The sequence below is a fragment of the Neopelma chrysocephalum genome, unplaced genomic scaffold (genome assembly GCF_003984885.1).
Source record: "Neopelma chrysocephalum unplaced genomic scaffold, ASM398488v2 Primary Assembly neopelma1_24, whole genome shotgun sequence".
NCBI classification, from domain to species: Eukaryota; Metazoa; Chordata; class Aves; order Passeriformes; family Pipridae; genus Neopelma; species Neopelma chrysocephalum.
Genome location: NW_020897693.1, coordinates 9,026,735 through 9,043,390, shown reverse-complemented (window position 1 = coordinate 9,043,390; position 16,656 = coordinate 9,026,735). Strand labels below are relative to the sequence as shown.

At 38.4% G+C, this 16,656-nt stretch overlaps 1 protein-coding gene and 1 long non-coding RNA gene across 3 annotated transcripts in view; both read right to left on the bottom strand.

Moving 5' to 3' along the window:
* MOB2 (MOB kinase activator 2) overlaps positions 1–16,656 on the bottom strand; it is a 112,537-nt gene that overhangs the window by 84,680 nt on the left and 11,201 nt on the right. The window contains exon 1 of one of the 2 annotated variants that reach the window (XM_027702577.1): positions 4,152–4,363. The exons of the other annotated variant lie outside the window; for it this stretch is intronic. Coding sequence (XP_027558378.1) covers positions 4,152–4,201 — 50 coding nt within the window. The 5' untranslated portion in view covers positions 4,202–4,363. Of the gene's footprint in view, positions 1–4,151; positions 4,364–16,656 lie in introns of those variants that run through there. 2 annotated transcript variants of the gene reach the window in all.
* LOC113976930 lies at positions 11,705–12,124 on the bottom strand. Its single transcript, XR_003537218.1, has 2 exons — positions 12,080–12,124; positions 11,705–11,825 (listed from the first exon to the last, which is right to left on the bottom strand). It is a non-coding gene; the product is annotated as an uncharacterized LOC113976930 (long non-coding RNA).

Genomic DNA, 16,656 nt, shown 5'->3' with positions numbered 1-16,656 from the left:
AGAAGGTTTTTAATGAAAATCAGGGTACTTTGTTTTCCGACCACAACTAAACACAAGTGACAAACTAATTTAAAATATGGTGTTTGCTGTTACATCCCTCTTCTCAGACAAGCCATCCCAACCACTGTGGAAAAATTATTAGTGAAAAATGTGTCCATAGTTATCATGTTACCACAGTAAAGCAACAATAAGAAACTCAAAACCTGAGCAACAATGTAGATGGAAATCTAAGCTGAAGCCACAGGACCTGAGTGTCACATTTCCTTCCCTCTGACTCAGGCCTGGAGATACCCTAAGCAAAAAAAAACTCAGGATGTACCAGGATGAAGTATACCTCTCTGACAAACCCGTTGCATCACTGCCTTTTTCAGAGGCTCCCTTGGAAATGTTGTGCAAAGAGGAGATTTATCAACCCTGAAAAGTGAAGTACTCAAAATACTGTTTAGACCTCTCAACTCTAAATGCTGCCAGAACTCATTCTGCTTATTGTAATGCCAGCTGTATCTTAAATTCCTGATAGTGTTTCACAGATAACTTAGAAACAAAATACAACAGTAGCCTGATTGCCAACTCTTGCTTACTTTTTAAAATATATAAACAAGCCAAGCTGAATTGAAATCATTATGTTTCAAAACACCATCCTCACTATCACTTATTTTATGGGCTACAATAGTACAGTTATTTCTTATTATCCAGTTAATCAAAATATAAGCATTTTTTGACAGTGTTGCTTAGGAAAAAGAAGAAGTCATTTTTGCTATTTCAGAGAAAATATTCCATTTATAAAATACAATTCTTCAGAAACCCACATAAATACATCTGTATGGTATAGAAATGTCAAGCTTGTTTCTTCAAATGGTTTGCTGTTAATTTTTTCATTTAGCTGGAATCTAGAGCTCCAGGATTCTTCATTACTCTACACAATGCTGTTCCTGCAAATGAGGCTATTACCCAAGCAAAAAATTCTCTGTTAGACTGAAGAGTGTGAAACGCACACAGAGTAAAAAAAAAATATTTTAAACATATTTTTAATGTGATTTGCAAGATTCTTTCTAGCAGATGAAAATGAAGTTATTTTCCTGACCACTGCTCCTTCTTCAGGCCTTGGGCAGTGCTGCTACAACAGTAAATGTAGGTTATCAGCCATCCCTTAGGTGCTGTGCTAATAATCTCTGCAGAACCAACACCCACAAAGTTCCTCCAAAATCAACAAGTGAGAGCAAAGCTCATGTAGATAACTATTGTCCATACTGACCAAGTGAAAACAAAATGCAACCAATGTAGCCCAGTCTTGCACTGGGGAGGGAAGACACACTGAAATTCAACCACAGTCTGCAGCTACCAGTAGCAACACTTCCCTAACATTCAAGGTGTGCTGCATCTTCTGGTACCACAGCCTCTGTTGATACAAAAGTCATCCTGAAGAAAAAAAAATAAAAAATTCCATTTGTCCCTCAGCCTATCTAGATATTTATCATATTTACACAATGTTTCAGTCTTCTTACCAGCTTAATAAGATGCAGACTAAACATCTCAATGATATAACCATATGTGAGTTTTCAAAAATTAATTTTATCAGCAGATTTCCATGAGTTACCTGAAAGTTACCATTTTAAAAATGGGAAGTGAAAGACAAAAGAGCTGGAGAGATGTATCTGAAGTCACCTGGCTTGCCAATGGCCAAATTAAAAATAAAAATCCAGCTCTGTTAGACCCCTAAACAAGCCCTCTGTAATGATAGCAAGAAAACTTGAAATCCACTTAGTCACATCAAGAGCAGCTTCATTTCTAAGAAAAGTATTGCATTCCATGTTCACCAGCATTTCTTAGTAAATTCTCCTAGCAAATATTTATAACAATATGGACACAGCAGAATACTCTCCCTTACCCAATCTGGAAAAACAAGGGGACTTAACTGCAAGGAGCAAGCTTAGAGATATTTTATCGTCCTCATCAGAAAGGGTTCTTCGAGAACTCAGTGAAGGTGGAGAGCTAGATAACTTTCCACCTTCATGTCTCTGTGACAGGTTATGGAATATGTTCATCATAACCAAATGCAGACTGTATTTTCTGCCACCTATGCGATGCCTGCTTTACACCTGATTCAGGCTCTATAACCATGAATTCAACAACTTCCAGGAACATCAGGTGTTTGTTGGGTTTTTTTGTTTGTTTGGGGTTTTTTTGTTATGCTGAACAAAGTAGTTAAATACCATCCAATATTCTATAAAATACTTGATTACTTTTTCTTAGTCAGTATTTCCCCAACAACAGATTGCTGGGGTTCTGGTCTGCATAGTTTCCTACTCTGCAAATCCCCAGTCACCTGCAGTCAGAGAGTGCTCTGGCACCAACAGTGTTCTCCAGTTCTCTTTCATAGTAATGGTCCTGGTGCATTACAATACCTAAAGGCAACCAAGGAGCCACTGGGGATGGGGGGCTGGAAGAGCATACATTAGCAGCAGTGAAAAGCATGGCATCCTTCTCTTTTAGCAATATTACTCTACATCTCACCTTCTCATTTCTTGATCTGAGGATTTAGCAGCTTCAGAAATTACTGTGGAGACTGCATATGTTTTGAATATGAACTATTTCCTTTTTTTTTCTATTCTCAGTTATTTAAGAACAGGGTTTAAAGAGGCAACCTGCACTTTCATATTTGAGGTTACTTTGTTACTTCTTATTTTACACTTACAAGAAAGCCCTGATGGAAATGCTGTTGTGAAATACTCCCTCTTTCATTTATTCACATGAACAAGTTATTTCAAGAACTTAGAGCACCAGTTTGCAAAAAATAATGAACTAGTAAACTTTATTATGCAAGACATTTTTTAAAACTGGGGCATATTTTGGATCAGCCTAAGTTCTCTCAAATACATGTGGTACTTGTGCACAAACACCTCCCAGTCCTTAACTAAATGGGATATCATGTGCCCTCATACACGTGCTCTTCTTTCATAGTAACTGCAGCAGTGCATGTTGGTACATTTGTGTTTACGGACAGTACGTTTCTCTATTTATCTTACCCTTAAAAGCAAAGTTCAGAGATTTTCCAGTGCTGAGAAATACATTGCTAAATTGACACACAAAAAGCAGAAAAACCTCTATTCCTTGAGGATAACCCTTAAGTAATCAGACAGCACCCCTGGCACTGGTCTTCCATGGCCTGCTGGATGAAGCTTGCACAAGTGGCAGCAGCAGCTTCACCTGCTCAGTGGGTGCCACCCCTACTTGGAGCTGTCTGCTACTGTGCCCACAACCATCCGATCCTGCCCAAAAAAGGGAGCTCAGAGACTATTTCCTCCTGGAAGGCCTTGGTAGAGTAGGTGCACAGATGTTCCTCCAAGTAACTCAGGTAAAAACTGTTTCGTCATCAAGAAGAACTGATAAACTAAACAGAACCTAAAATTAATTAGTTAACAGAATTCACAGCACCACAACTATAAATCCTGGTGAAGAACTCTGGCTAACGAAGAAATAGCAATTCACAACACAATGCACAGTGTATTTTAAGTTTCTCCAAGGGATGCTGAGAACAGTGGGAAAAGCTACATGGCTTGCTAGAACAGGGATTGCTGTCCTTTTGGAGTGGCTAATGTAATCCTTTCTCTCTAATTGTAGTTAGCAGGAAAGCGATATTCGAATAAGTGGCTCCAGGCAGTACATTTCTCTTATAATTATCATCCAGCATTGATTTGGTTTTGGTAATTGTCTTTGGACATTTTAGAACAACAGACATTATGAAATATACACGGATTAAAAAAAAAGAAAGTTTTTCATCAGACAGCCAAATACATGGTTAGCTGGTACTGCAAGTAATTTGTCCTCTTGTTTGTATCTGAAAGCAATGTTAAACTGAGGGAAAAACATTTCATAGTAAATTAGAGGCCTAGCATAGTCATAGCCAACATTAGCATGGAACTTGTACCATTAAACCATGTTCGTGGAAAAGCGAGGCAAACTGATCCGTATAACCATCTTGTGAAGGTTTGTAAAACACTATAAGCAGGAATTTAAGAGCTGTAGGTTGAAGCATAAACCTTGGAAAAGCAACACCCCAAATCTTACAATGCACTGCTGGTTTTGGAGCTCTTTGCTGCATTTTCATCTTCAGCGCGAAAATAATGCAGAGGTAACTACCATGCACTCACCTGCACATAAAAATGCTTCGGTGCAACACAAACTTTTTGAAAAAGTCCATCTTGCAATACTCAAACTTGGCTCAAACTCTGGTAGGCCAACAAAAGACACTCATCCAACAGCTGCTGGCTGTTCTCATTACAAGGAAATACCTCCAGTGTGCAGTTGTGTTCTTTCACAGCTGCATAATCCCCATGAATTCATACAGCAGGCCACAGTGCAAACTTCCCTCTGCACTCCTGTCCTGGGGACATGCAGATGGCAGGTACCTGCACACTAGGTGCTTCCGGGTTTCACAAGGCTGTCGATGGCTGTGAGGTGGCACTGGCCTTCAACTGCCATTGGCCTCAAGGAGACAATCTGATCTGTGCTTTGTTATTCTAATATACAGATTTGCATAGCATTCTTGAAATATTTTCTGTAAACAGACCACTTGGACTAAAGTTTTCTAAACAGCACTGTCCTCCCCATCATTAAATGCTTAGTGGAAACCATACTCCAGTTTTTTTCTTCTATCAGTTGTGACGAACGATTTCTTACCAAACATCAGGAAGCACTGAACTACCAGCCTGTGCTCCACAGTGCAAAGACGTCACTGTAGAATTAGGTGAAACAGTTTTCCATGTTCTAAAATTATTTCATCTCACAAACATTAGCTATTCCTTCTCCACATTCTAAAACAATACGTGACACTAATCACATATTTTGCCTACTATACAGCTACAAAGCTTCATTATCACATCCTTCAATTAAGAATAGGGTGTTCTACTTCCCTAATGGTGTCAGATTTTGCCTGATAAATAACTACAAAGCATCATTATTGCATCCTTTAGTTAAGGTTATAGTCTTTTGCTTCCTTAATGGTGACTGACCAAAAAATACGTAAGCTACAGGAAAAGAGCACCATTCCTCTCTCATGCTACCTGCAGATGTGATTAGTGGTAAGCTGTTATGGTAGCCAGTGCTACAGACAACAAACTGCAAGATAAGCTCAGATGAGTATCTGGTCTTGCAAGAACCAGCACATTTCTTTTGCAGCCAGTCTAAATACATAGAATACTCAGAAGCCAGTTCAGAGATTGAGAGCACAAATTTCTGCAAGAGTACTACAAGGTGTATTTGCTTTTGTTTTATCAGGAGTCAGTATTGATTATCACAACTATATATATATATATATATATATATATATATATATATATATATATATAACCAGCAGTCCCAAATGCTCCTGAACAACAGTAGTAGTATTTGCAACACGGGAAGCATTATGTCACCATTTTTGAAAGCAGAAGGCCAATATTTTGCTGAGAACCAGAAGCGGGGAATACAGAAAAATTACTCTCTTCAGGTGATGACTGTGCTCTGTTCAGATGGGGATACTGGGACTTTCTTAGTGGCAAGGTACCCCCAAACGAAAAGATATTATCCTTAAGATGAAGATCCTAGTAATGTTTGTATGATGGAAGAATTCAGCTTCTCCTGAGCCTTGTGTAATTTTTGGAAGCACAGAAAAACAGTTTTAATTGACGATGTACTATTTTTTAAAGTTTGCTTCAGTTCCAATTAAATCACAAGTGGCAAGGCTGAAAGCATGGTATTTTCTGTTCTGCTGGGGTGGCTGGGGTCCAGGCCATCTGCGAGGAATGCACGGCAGGACATTCCACCCTTCCGCCAGCATAGCCAGCGGTGCCAGCCGCTCCTGCAACCCGCAGAGGGGACAGGGAGGGATCTTCTTTTGTTTTCCTTATTTGTTTATTTGCTTTACTCTGGCAGCAGGCAAAGAGCTCGTCTCTTGCCAAGTTCATTACTATTGTAAAATGTTCCCAATTACACTGAGTAAAGCGCTACAGTCAGGAGGGAAAAAAAAAACCTTTCAAGTTTATAATGAAACTACAGGACTTTATAAGCCTTGATTTTAGAAAACAGGTGAGAGCTGGATGTAGCATCTCTCTCTTAAGTGCTCAAATCCACACACATCACTTGTTCAAAATATTTCTTTCAAATTTTTCAATGAAGTATTTTGTTAAAGAATCACCCAAGTGCTATCAGCCTCTTCATTTAGTGATCTTCTACTTCCAAAACTTCTAAGTTTTATGTTTAGATCTGGGACTATTCAGTCATATGTAATATTTTCCTTACTGTTTTCTAAAATTACAATCAGTTTGTTATTATCAACATGAAGAGGCATGTTTGTATCTTTCTGGCCCCAAACCTCTCTCCCTCATCCCACAAAGTTCTTGCCCCCACTCACTGAGTGGAGACACAAATTGTTGGTGCAGCATCTCTCAGTCTCCTAAAGATGACAAATTAACCAAGCAGCGATATTCTGGTAGTGGCAGAACTGATTCAGGAAAATCCCATCCTCCTTTTCCTCAGTGGCACCACAGCCTGAACCAGCCTTTTCATATGACTCTGCTCTGAGGGAGTGAAAAATGCTACTTAAAAGCTTACAATACAAGATTAAGACCTCCAGTTGTATAACGCTGGACACCAAGTTGACTGTCACAGCCATACACTCACAGGAACTCACATACACAGAACAAGTTCTTACTCGTGTACAGCACAGCTGTTCTATGTCACCTCTGCAATTCAAACGTTGCATGTTTTCCTTTGAAGAGATTTTATTTACTGATTTGTCTCATGTCTAATTTACAATCCCAAAATATATCTATCGTTCTCCCACTTCTCAAATCAGTTAGTACTATTTCTGCTGGTCCTAGGCTGCAAAAGACGAGGGACCTTCCTCTCCGAGAAAGAAGAATCCATTCCTGTGTAATACCCAGAAATTCTCTAAGCACAGCAAGAGATGGTACAGAACTACACTCTGACATGCAGGAGCAAGGCTGTCCCGCCCAAGATAAGGATAATCAGTCAGAATATGGTACTTGTTTGAAAGGCATTATTCTCAAGTCCCTTCTGCTCAGTTGGAGAGCTAAGCATTTGCTTCATGTATTAAAAATAGGTAGAAAACCTGAGCATAGCAATAACTTTATTACAGACTACAAGAATGCTGAAGATCCTACAAAACCCCTCTTAGTTCCTCCAAATACATGAAGTTCCAACAGCCAAGAATTAAACACAAAAATCTTGCACTGCTCTTTCACTATGAAAAAATCACAGTTATATTTAATACAAAAGGAAGCAGTAAGTTCAGCAAATGCTTACTGTCAATGCTAAATCAATATAAGCTTAGGAAAAAGAATGAGGAGAAGCAGGAGAGTAGGAACAGCATTAAAAGCAAACACTCATCCACCACTTCCTGAAGTTAAACAAAAGGCGCCAAAACTAACTGAGCTGCTGCAGGCCCCCTGCCCAGCTCGTACCTGCCACACAGCTCCTGCCCACAAAACACCACCAGGCTGGACGAGAACATTTTGAAGACCAAACGTTACCCTTCCATGGGATGTTCCCGCATTTCTCAGTGGGAAAGGAACAAGAAAATGGAATGCTGTCTAAATCTGTTTACCTAAAATAAGCCATCCCTGCTTCGACTCTCCCTCCCTACCCTGAGGGATTTAAGAAGCATGCACTGCCATGACCTGACAAGATCCAATAAACTGGACAGCCTCCCTCTCGCCTGCACAAGGACACAGCTGCTCTGATGCCTCATCTAGGCCTTGTGTGTCCAACAGCTCAGCCAGATCTTTATTTCAGTAGGAAGTATTACACACTCCTCTAATCAAGGCTGCAATTAGGCCCACATGCAGATAACCAAATCCTGAAGGCTTCTTCTGACACAAAAAGCTTAGTAGAGCTTGTGTTTTTTCACTGTCCCTTTCCAGCTCCTATCTCTCTTACAGTAGCTCTGCTAAAACTTGGTACACTTCCCAAGCAAAACTGTCACCAGCTAATCTCTAAAAGCCACCAGCACACTCCCCCCTCCCCCCAAATGGATCCATCCACAGAACAAAACCAGCTGCTCCTGATAAACCTACATGGCTGCATTTCACAATACTCTGGAGACCTCTAAAGCACTGTGCCTGAGCACAGCATGCTTGGTCCTGTAACAAGTGTATTAACACATGGCCCCTTGCATCCTGGAAGCACAAATATTACTGCGGAAAAGTGCACAAAATCAGAATTTTAAGCGTGAACTGAGTCACAAGGAATGTACTCTGAACAGCTAGGTAACTTTAGGGTGAACAAAATTAGTCATCTTCAGTGAGTCACACAAAACAAAGTACAATTTGCAAAGATATCAAATTAAGGACATTCCATTGTAATTGATTTTAGTCAAGAACTTCATGTCATTTCATATTAAATGCATATTTTTTGATTTGTAAGTTACACATTAGATTTTTACATAACAAAACATCTGGCTGGGAGCATGTGGCAATAGACAGTATGTGATGCATACCCCACTTCCTAACTTCCCTTTGGTCCCCTGGCCAGCACGAGTTGGCCATCTGTGGCACTAAGAGAGGGAGGACATTTATCATTATTCTCCTATAATCACGTATTCAATAAACAGGATTTCAGACCTAACAGCTGCATCCAGCAATGGGCAACGTGTTTTATCTAAGTCAGTCCTTTACCAGAAGATTACATGTGACTATCCACAAAAAGAATCCATTTCTGTCCCCAGGATACATGGCATCCCAGTTATGGAGTATTATGTCAGCAGAAAAAATGAGCAAAAGAGACACATACCTTAAATTTGAGCTTTTAACTGGCTATTACCATAGAGGGTAACAGAACACAAAAGAAACGATACAGAATGAGTCCAATTTGCTTTCACTTGCTGAAGCAAAGCAACTCGCATATAAAAGACAGTCAGTCTAATTTTAGCAGAAAACAAGCTGATGTACAAACTATTCTTCAAATAATGATAATCACATTAGAAAGGGTAAACTTCAGGTAAAGACTACAATGGAAAGCGTGCCAAAGCATCTGCTGAAGCATATCAACCAAATTAGCATAACCTCCCATAAAATTAAACAGTCTTTACAAGCCACCACCACAAACCCTCATGAGATCTGCAGCAGTTAAACAGCATATCCAGCAAGTTGACATGCAGCTTGTTTCTGCAGTTGCCCTGGCCCCTCTATTCCTCTGCTTACCAAGGCAGCTTGACTTTGCCGTCCTAACTGATAACACTTCGATATCAGATCTGAAGTTACTTTCCCCCCACCAAACAGAAGCATATTCTGTCATAGGGACATTTCTGGATTCACACTTGTAGCAAATGAGAGCAACAACTTCATAGACATTTGAACAATTATTTATTTTTCAGAGGACATATTACTTAAATGAAAGTGGATTATTTTAGCCTGTTTTATAGGAAAAAAGTTTCATCTTGTCTAGTACATAATTAGTTTTCAAACTAGTACATAACCAGTTCCACAAATACATCAAGCCAGCAAACTGTCACTACCACCACTAGAGTTGATCACGCTCCCCCCTCCATCACTCTGGTCTCTCAATCTTCCCTTTGTGCCTCTCCCATGCAGAGGTACTTGTACAGCAGTACAGTGAATTGGATAAGGAATTGATCCCAGCTGAACCTAAATGCTGTTTTCTTTCCATTAGTTTTAGCCTGCATCACTAGTGGGATCCAATTCCTAAGCACTCAAGCACTTGAGTTGGCAAAGAGAAGGGAATAAACAGCTCAAGCAGTGAGAAGAGGGTACTTCTCACAGCAGTCCCATTGGCCCAAAATGGCATAAAATACACAGTCTTTGTGTGATAAGTTTTTTGTTACAGGATACTGTAATGATTTTATAAAGACCTGTTCCTCCTTGTAAAAGTATATATAAAGGTTTTACATAGAAAATCCTCAAGGTTGCCTTTACACATCCTTCAGTCACTGCTTCAATTTCAGCTGTTTCAGGTTTTTTCTCTCTTCTGGAGGGAAAGTAAAGTATATGGATTAGGAAATAATGCAACGTGTAGTGAGCAGAACAGGGTACCAAATGAGATATTTATGCCAAGTCTAAAAAAAATCAGGAAGTTCTACAGCTCTTCTCACCTCTTTTCTCACCTTTTCCAGAAGTGAAGGTTTTCAAAACAGAGGAAGAATCACAGTAGAAGTGATTGGGCACAACTCCTGGTGTAGCCAGAGCTCATGGGCTGAGGCTCTTCCAGTCCGTGGTTGTGGCTATTACAGACCTAGTGGGACCAACATTTACGCTGGATGGCACATTATTGCAACTGACAAAACAAATATATGCTTGTTTTGTCCGAAGGGGAAAATTCTCCTCCTCCTCAAAGTGATCCACCCCATTTCCTGCTTCTCAATGCTATAAAAGCAATTTAATGGTTTTACATTTTCAACTCCACATTGAGAATTCCACATTTAGCTCCTCCAGTCTCAGTCATGAGGAGCAGCAACATATTTGTTAGACTGCTCTTTTTCTGCCCAGCTGCATGGATACTAGGAGAGGGAAAAGCCGTGTACACAAGATATATTTTTATTGATGTTGATTTTACGCCATAATTTTATACTTTTCATACTTCAGTGTGCTAATGTTTTGTTCAAAATAAATCTCAATGATACAAAATGAGCTAAACCTAGCATTTAGTTTTCCAAGTAGTACTTGCACATTCTGCATTTTGATACATATGCTAATACCTACTAATTAGAATCATAACAAAGACTTTAAAGACAGGAATTAGGGAGAGGAATTTTCCAACCCAAAATTTATTCGTTATATGACAAAACAAACATTAGAATAATTTCTTCTGTATAATGATGCAAAATATTCTCACAATAGGAGAATTGGGGAAGAATTCTAATACGAAAATCAATTAATAAAATGAAACAAAAACCTACATGCTATAAATTTGCCATTTCATTATGTTCAGACTCAAACATTGCTAATATAAAAAATTACAATGCATATTTTTGCATAATTCAAAAAACCAAGAGATACCATGGTTTTTGTGTGGTATGCAATTTCTAGGTCCGATATTAGAAATTAGTTACAAACACCATGCAAGGATGTAATGATGAATCCCACTGCAGTGTTATGGTTAAATTCCCTGTACCTGTAGCAAAAATTATTCTTATTGTTTTAGAGCACTTAAAGGATGAGGAAAGCTTCTATGCTCATATGGTTTTTTTACATAGATGAAGGCATATTTTACTTTTTATCAACACTGTAACTACATTAGCTGAAGAGGTTGTTTCCCAGAAGCCTACAAAAGAAGACAAAGCAGTATGATTTCACTGAACGGGAAGATCCTAATCAGTACCTTATATTAGCAATTTAATACCAAAGACCACTGATACAGAGCTAGAGGTTAAAATCCATCATCTTCCTAGTAAAACTCCTTTGATCCATTCTAAAAGCTCTTGCTTTGGTAATAAAAGTAGAATTCCATCAACCATTCTGCTTCTATATTAAACCTATAAGCAAAATCATATGAATGTATTTCCAGTGAGCATACCCTCAAAAGTATTTCAGCATGACAGGAAAAAGCTGTTGCACTATTAGAATTGCAAATTATGTCACCTTTCAGTAAGTGACCAGCAACAGGCCACTCAGAAGTGCTTGGCAATAGAAGGCGGCTTGTTTTCACAGTAGTTAACGCTTACTTTACGGCTAATCCATTTCAACTTTGCAGGCTTGCTTACCTCAGCAATCTGCACATTTGAAATAAATAAAGCAGTAAGAAGGGAGAAGTTTATATTCCCATCCCAGGCTGCTGCTTTCGGTATTTGTGCAAGTTCATCGGTGGCTACACTATTCCATAATGACAGCGTGAATATTCAAACTACTACCAGATTACCTTTTCCTTAATATGTACCCTAGGAAAAAACAAACAAACAAAAAACCAATAACAACAACAAAAATAACCAAATCCTGAACCACAATTTACACTACTATCTGTAGTATATAAAATACTATGCAGAAAACTACAAGTCCATCCATTACTTAAAACAACCTTGCCAGCTGAACATCCTTGTTCAACTCTTACACCATTTGTGCACTTCTACCCTTAGCAGTCACCATCTTGGTCAGACACACAGGACATCCTTGGAACCACATTCTCCGCAGGAGCGCAACACTAAAGGAAATAACACAATTCGAAAACAGGATGTGCACAGGAGGTTTTTCTGCATGCACATTCCCAACCTACATCTGCAAAGAATATTTGGGCAAGAGGAGAACAGATTCAAGCCCAGAGCTTTACATAACCAGTAAACAAATAAACAGCAATAAGAGGACAGAGCAACAAGATTATGCTCTGAATACTCTTGTCTAACCGGAAGGCAAAGCCAAGAAGCCCTGCAGGAAACACACTAGAAGCAAACTGTCTTATTTCCTATTGCTTCTACATTTAAAAACATCCCCAGTATGCATAAATCAAGATGTCATTGGCAGTGAAAACAGAAGCCCAGCTTAACTCCATAGCTACAAGGCTCTGTTAATCCCTCTCTAACATTCTCACTAGGGTCCCCAGCTTTCTTTTGTTCTCATAATATCAAGCAATGACAAAGAAGCTATGACAATGACACAGAAGAAATTTGTATTCACTTGTCAGATACTGGTAAAAATATCTCCTTCAAAGGCACAGTACTGAGAATTAAAGCAAGTAGAGGCTACTGTGGCATACAGACAATCATTTCCATTTTTGAACATGGATTTATTGACAGCAGCACCCAAAACACTGAGAATAGTCACACCTGCAGTCTAACATGGATCAACATAAAGTATCAATGTCATTACTTGTTGGGGTTTTTTTTAAGACAATCAGTCTTCAGAAACATTCATAGTTCATGCATATGTCAGCTCTGTTTATTATTATTGCAAGGTGTAGCAAGAGGAATGCTGTCCTCTGTAAACATACTGGAGGGAGAAACCGGAGCAATAGAAAGAAGTGGTTCTGCTCCACAAAAAGGGAACCTCCTGCTTTTACACAGCCATGTTAAAAATCCAGATAGCTTTTCTTTGGACGGGTGTAACATACTGAAGTCTGTCAGGGTGGTTACAAACATGTTGCTGCCACAGTGCATCTGAGGGAGCAGGCACTGCATGTTTAACTTTCCTTTGTTTCCCTTCCACTCCCAGATGCGAACTATTTTCAAAATTATCCAAAGTATTTATCAGCAACTTCTTCACTGACTTGTTTTGTAAAAGCTATACCTTCTAGAGGAAAAAGGGCAAAGGAGACAGTACTGATAAAATCTGCCCACCTTTTCATAATAAAGGCTCACAAAAGCTGCTACAGCCTCATGTGCTCCCTCAGCATGGGATGAGGTCATCCTTTAGATGGTACAGGACTTAATCTTCTCCAAGATATTTTGGAGAATGCAATACCTGAATGAGTCAAGTTCTACTGTATCTTGAAGGAAATGGAATCTCACCAGGAAGCACTGAGTTACAAGACTCAAATGTTGGACACTGTCACACACACTATAGTTATCTTTTGAACTGAGTTAGCTAAACCAATGCTAATTCTCATGAAATATACACGGACAATAACCTGTACACAATATTTTTGTAACAATTTGATTTAAAACCTACTAAAGGAAGCCAGGGAAGAGCAGTGGGTTTTCAAAAGCCTAAAGTGTAAACAGTTCCAAGGAATATAAAAGGGTCATTTCCAGTCACTACACAAACCTGATTTATTCTCAGCAGGATACCAACAAATCAGAGGTAGTATTCAACTGATCAGCTGTTTGTACTGGCTCAGTTAAATATTACTCCTTGCAGTACCCAACAGAATCATATCTTCTTCTACATACTTAGCACTTGCATGTCTCCTGATCAAGACTTTTCTCCTCTATTTATACTACATAAATAAAGCTAGGATTATTAAGCCAGTGTCTACTAACCATAGAACTTTAGAAATGCAAAATGTATTTAGAACACATACTGAGATCTCTCTTGTGCACACACAAACACCAAAAAAGCCCACCAACAACGAAAGCACTCACCTAAGGAGAAAAAAAAATGATGCTATCACAAATCCTCACCCCAAGCATTCTGTCAGAAGAAATTTCAATTCAGCATTTACATAATTTTAAATGGCAATTACTTTTAGGGAAAGCACCTTCAATACATGATCTTTTTGTTTCCTATTTCCAGACACTCTAGTAATTCCTACTGAATTACTGACTATAATTAGCAATGACTAAATGTTATTATATTGCATTATTTTGTTTTAGTCACAACAAAACTACCAGACTGAAAACAACTCTTCAGACTGTGACAAAAGTTTACATAAACTTTAAAAACTTAAGCTCAGAATAGCCAAGAGGAATAAGCAAGTTTCAAGCATTTAAACTGTTCAGGAAGCACTACAGATTCAAGAAGACCAAGGCCAATGTACGATGTGGCATCTCTGAAAACACATCCCCAATCCAAGCAGACATTTTCGAGAAAAACCTATCATAAAAAAAAAAAAGCAAGTACAGATTAGAGAAACAACAGGAGATCAATAATACAACTCATATATAGAACTAAGTGGTCTTGTTTTCAAATTTACATTCTATTCTTTATGATGTTAAAACAGACTCCCCCTTAATTCCTACCTTTTTCTGGGGAAGAAAGAAAAAAGGTGGTGTATTTTCACCTCTAGAAAACTGGAAATAAGAGAAAGAGCACCACCATGATTCAGTATCAATATCCTGGGATACTTTAAAGTCCATAGAATTTCAAATCTTCTCCCCAACAACCAATTCCATCTTTTCCCCTCATTATCATTGCATTATCAAGATCATTAAAAGTTACTAGAAGGATTAACATATATCTAATGACAGTCACAGTCCCAAAGGTGACATTTCAACAATAGGGAACAGTAAACACCAGAAAGAGAGTGACTTCTGTCATCCTTCAGAACCACATACCACCATTCAGGCCCTCTAAACAAATGGAAGAATGAAATATGCTAAGAAGACAGCTGATTTCATGAATAATAAATCTGAAAAAAATTACCTTCCTCAAAAAAGTATTAATTTAAAACAATGAAAAAAGATATATCAATTTCCTTATCTTTCTGTAAGACACATCTTGGAGGCAAAAATGCACAAATAGCTCTGGCTTAAAAATGATGAGGAAAAGCTTCCATTCCTAAAGTTTTCCAAACTCAAAACTGAATCACCAGCTAATACATTCAGTACTTTCGCAAGAAGAAACAGATATCGGAAATGAGTGCTACAAGAGGTATTTTAGAAGGGAGTTATATTTTTGTCCAACTGTAATAATCAGATTTTTGTGAAGTCTTTCAACTTCCTGTATGTTGAAAGGGGAGGTATTTGCAAACAAAAGATTAAGCTTTACTGTGCTGTTAAGCAAATACCTTCTGGATATCTACCTCTGCATCACAGGACTATCATAATGCGAAACAAAAGCCTACCAAGACCAATATTCCATTTCTGATAATGGCCAACACTGAAATGATTCAGAAGACTCCATAAATCTCTGAAAATGCAGCTAATTGCCCAACACCATATCCCAAGAGGAATTCCTTTCTGACTCTGACTGTTCAGCTTTGATGAATGGACTGAAAACCAGTATTATCCTAGCTGGTACCCTTGCTAATGTGGTTAATCTTTACAGAACTGTATTATTTACCTTAGTGAATCGTACAATTTAAATCCTCAGCTCAACTATGGGTTGTATACAAAAATTCTTCCCATTTATTAGTATTCCAACCTTCTATTGTTATGCAATACACCAAAATCATTCTTTATCGTCAAATATGCTGGCAAGTCAATTTCTTTAAACCCACTTTTGCCTTATGTTCCCCTCATTTTTGAACTTGATGTTATTTTTCCATATGATGAAGCAGAAAAAGTATTTATTGAAACCTAGTTAATCTGAAGTTTTTCTGGATTTGATTTTGTAACAAAAGCACATTGGAGAATTCATTCTTTCAAGGTCTGAGACAGTGCCTGCTGTGATACTCACGTTGTCATTTTACAGCTAAACTCCAAAATAATGGTGCAAAAAAAGCAAATCCAAAATGAGATTAAAAAGTAGTTAGTAGCTCGCTGTCACTCTAAAATAATATTTGTTTTAGGAACCATGAGTTAATGAGTAGCCCGTGGCTATATGATAACCATTGTCTCCCTAGGAGATTAGACTCCTTTTTGGACAGGTTTATCTCACAGTATTTTTACTTCATGTCCTGTGCACTCCACCCACATCACTAGTCTCCAGGGATCTTAGGGAAACAAGCAATGGGGAGAGTTCCTGTAAGCAAGAACATTATTACTTTCACTGGGAACATGGATACAATTTGGATTAGTTATTCCCACAGCTGTTTGGTCCTGTCTCTCTCCTTTTTTTTTTTTTGCATGTAACAAGTCCATATACTTGGTCATATACCAGCAAAAGCATTAGGAGACAGTTGATTTTACTTAGATTCTTAGAGAAACTTTATATTTGCAACATCCCTTAGTAATGATATGGTATTTTTCATCCCAAACATCCCAAAGCTAGGATGCTCTATGCCTCTTATTTTAGTTAATACTGACCAAATCTACTGCATTGTTTGGTCAGCAATATCAAACAGGTAATATTAACTTTCTCTCCATCTAGCTACTAGAACTCTGTGTGCCATTTT